At 34.3% G+C, this 3,001-nt stretch overlaps 1 protein-coding gene across 1 annotated transcript; it reads right to left on the bottom strand.

Moving 5' to 3' along the window:
* Nucleotides 1-395: 395 nt before the first annotated feature.
* LOC132751387 (uncharacterized) lies at nt 396-2,751 on the bottom strand. The gene is made up of 2 exons (XM_060741549.1): nt 2,572-2,751; nt 396-2,168 (listed from the first exon to the last, which is right to left on the bottom strand). Exons 1-2 carry the CDS (start codon nt 2,584-2,586, stop codon nt 396-398), a joined length of 1,788 nt encoding a protein of 595 aa, XP_060597532.1. The 5' UTR covers nt 2,587-2,751.
* Nucleotides 2,752-3,001: the final 250 nt, after the last annotated feature.

The following is a 3,001-nucleotide window of genomic DNA, read 5'->3' as shown; positions in this document are numbered from 1 at the left end:
AGAAATGCAACTTTTTCCCCCTCTTTTTATTTCTATTTAAGGTATTAGGACCCTAATGGGCACTATCAGGAACTAAAGAATTGACATCATAGGTCAGATGTATACCTTAAAGTATCCTGAAATATTCGGTTCTCGATAATGTAACAATAAAATGCAAAAACAACAAATGGAAAAAAGACTCACCTTTATTCTAAATACATCATTGAATCCATAAATATATTCTCTTTAAGTTTTTTAATTGTTAACAATCAATGAAATAACGAATAAAAAATATTTTCAAAAAATATAACAACTGTCAAAAAAAGGATTTCCAAAATGGCGTCTTGAATTCTCGATAACTCGAGATAAATCTCAAAACGAGGCTGTATTAAGTATGGTGGCCCAGTGTTGACATGCTATAAACAACAGTTGCAGTAGAACACTGTATTCTTTCTCACAACATGGACTGGAGAGCAGTATTTAAGGTGAACCCAATGGGAACAAGTAGCATTATCACACTGTGCCCAGTGGGTGAATTCTATTGCACCATGGGAATGCTTGTCTACATAATATTGATGACATTGGCAACACTTATCTTCATCAGGTATTTCTGATTCATTTTCACTATCAGAGAGGTCTGATTTTTCAGAAAGTTCAATGTTTTGTTTGGATGGACCTGGCTTTTGTTTATCATTTATTTGAAGATTGAAGCTGGTGGCTGAATTCTTTTTGTTCTTAGGAGTTTTAGTTTTTTTCTTTTTAGGATCATTTGAACTAATTTTACTGTTACTTTCATCAATGTATTTTTTCATTTTTTCTACAGTTTCACCTTCCAATGCTTTTCCACCAACAATACTATTAATGTTTTTACGTTTTTTCTTCATGATTTTTATATGTACATCACCACCTTTCTTATCAAAAAAGTTATTTTCTGCTGTTTCAGATTTTTTGTGATCTCCTGATGCTGTCACTTCATCATCAACTATGTAAAGTTCAGATGGTTTGATTTTACTTTTTAAAAGTTCAACCATAGAGGACGAGTTCTTGAATGGATAAATGCCTGCCTTATTGAAAGAAGCTTGTAAATTTAAAGGACTTAGAGCAAATGAGTACGCCTTGCAAGCAAGTGAGCAGACATCATAACGAGTGACAACTCTGTGATGTGTTCTAGCAAATTTAGAACATTCTTGAGCATATTTCAGTTGCAGGGGACCAAAACATCCAATGTCCATAGGCTGGAGGATATGAGAGGTGTGTGTTGGCAAGACAAACAGAACAATATTTTGCTGTTTAGCCCATTCAACAAGATCTACTGATATGTGACTACGATGACCATCATACAGTATAAGAATTGTGTCATCTGATCTTCCCTGGCAAAACTTCATAAAATGATTTTGCAAATAATCTTTAAAAACAACACTATTTGACCAACCACTTGGTGTCATGATACCATCAGCACCAGGACTTTTTCCTTCCAAGAGACCATCTAACATTCGGACACCAGGGAAAACAAAATATGGAGGGATTTGCATTCCAGCTGCATTACCAGCCCCTATTATAGTGACAGTTTTACCACGCTCAGACATGATAACTTGTGCCTTACAATCTTTTCCACTAACAACACTAGGGGGTTTATATTCAGTATTTATTCCCTTTTCATCAATGTTATAGATAAGGTGCGGTTTGTCAAATAAATCATATTTTCGTAAAATTCTTTCAAGTTCATTAAAGTATTTAGTGACAGATTCTTCACTGGCACATTTAGCACGTTGTTCAGACAGACTTGAAGGACGGACAACATTAAGTTCTGGCCACCTTTTTATGAAGTTATAAAACCAATTAAGAGTGAATGGCTGATCATCTTTCCTCTTGCCTAAAGAAACAGCATAATCAGAGGCTAAATTGACTACTTCAGCCCTCGTGTAACCATATCCAACAGAAGCAAGATCTTTTAAGTGTTCACACAATTTAGCTTCTTCATCTAAAGAAAGCACAGGGCAGGGTCCTGATTTGACACAATCAATTGATATTCTATTATCAACCCGGTCTCTCAAAGTAGTAAGAGGAACTCCATTTAGCTTTGCAGCTCTATATACTGGAATTCCTTCATCTTTCACCATTTTATAAGCTGATGTCATAGCAGTTGGTGACCATAGCCGTAGTCTTGACCTATCTGCAGGTTGAGTAAGCTGAAATGAACCAGAATAAACAATCTTTTAATGCATATTTTGGCTTATTTTGAATACCACATATATTAAACATGAATAAATAACAAAAATGTGTTCATTTCCTTTATTAGATGGTCTTAACATCAACTTAGATTCAATACAGATTATGTCCAGTCTGTATTTAACTATTGCAATTAATAAGATCTATGGCCCTGATTTGCTTCCGTATTTTATTTTTTTGACAGGTGCTAGTGACGTATCACTTGGTCTATTTTTAGAACTAATGTTGATTTGCTTGCGTCATCCATCGGCTGCTGTCAGAGGCTTGCAGATAAATTAAAATGGAGGATTGTATAACACAGAAAAAAAGCATTAGTGAAAACTGTATAAAATTGATGATTTGTAAATAAAAGAGTAAGTTTACCTTTATCCTGAACATTTTTACCGTGAAAACAGTTTTTATTGAAGCAGCTGAATACACAGTGTTGACTTGGAGGTTTCCTTGTCAAATGACGTCAAACTCGTGAAAAAAACACGCGATTATTTATTCTATCGGGAATTCCATTATATCGAGAACTGAATATCTGAGGATACACCTGTATGCAAAATTTAAACAAAGTTTACCGTACGGAAATCAAGTTATGGCCACTTTTCTGAACTCAAGCTAGGATGTTATGAGGGCCCCTTTTTAGAAATGAGGAATCTTTATATAATCTGCAATAGCATTCTAATGAAAAATGTTTTCCCATGAATTTTTGGTAAGAAACAAATAGTACCATTCAGCTTACAATCCACATAAGCAAAATTATGGTTTCTTCTTAAAATTTATGAAATCTGTATAAAAATGTTACCCT

Source organism: Ruditapes philippinarum, unplaced genomic scaffold (assembly GCF_026571515.1).
Source record: "Ruditapes philippinarum isolate M1 unplaced genomic scaffold, ASM2657151v2 ctg14465_1_1_1_1, whole genome shotgun sequence".
In the NCBI taxonomy this organism is placed as follows: Eukaryota; Metazoa; Mollusca; class Bivalvia; order Venerida; family Veneridae; genus Ruditapes; species Ruditapes philippinarum.
Note: the sequence above shows the minus strand (reverse complement) of the source record. Positions and strands in the feature narration are given on the sequence as shown.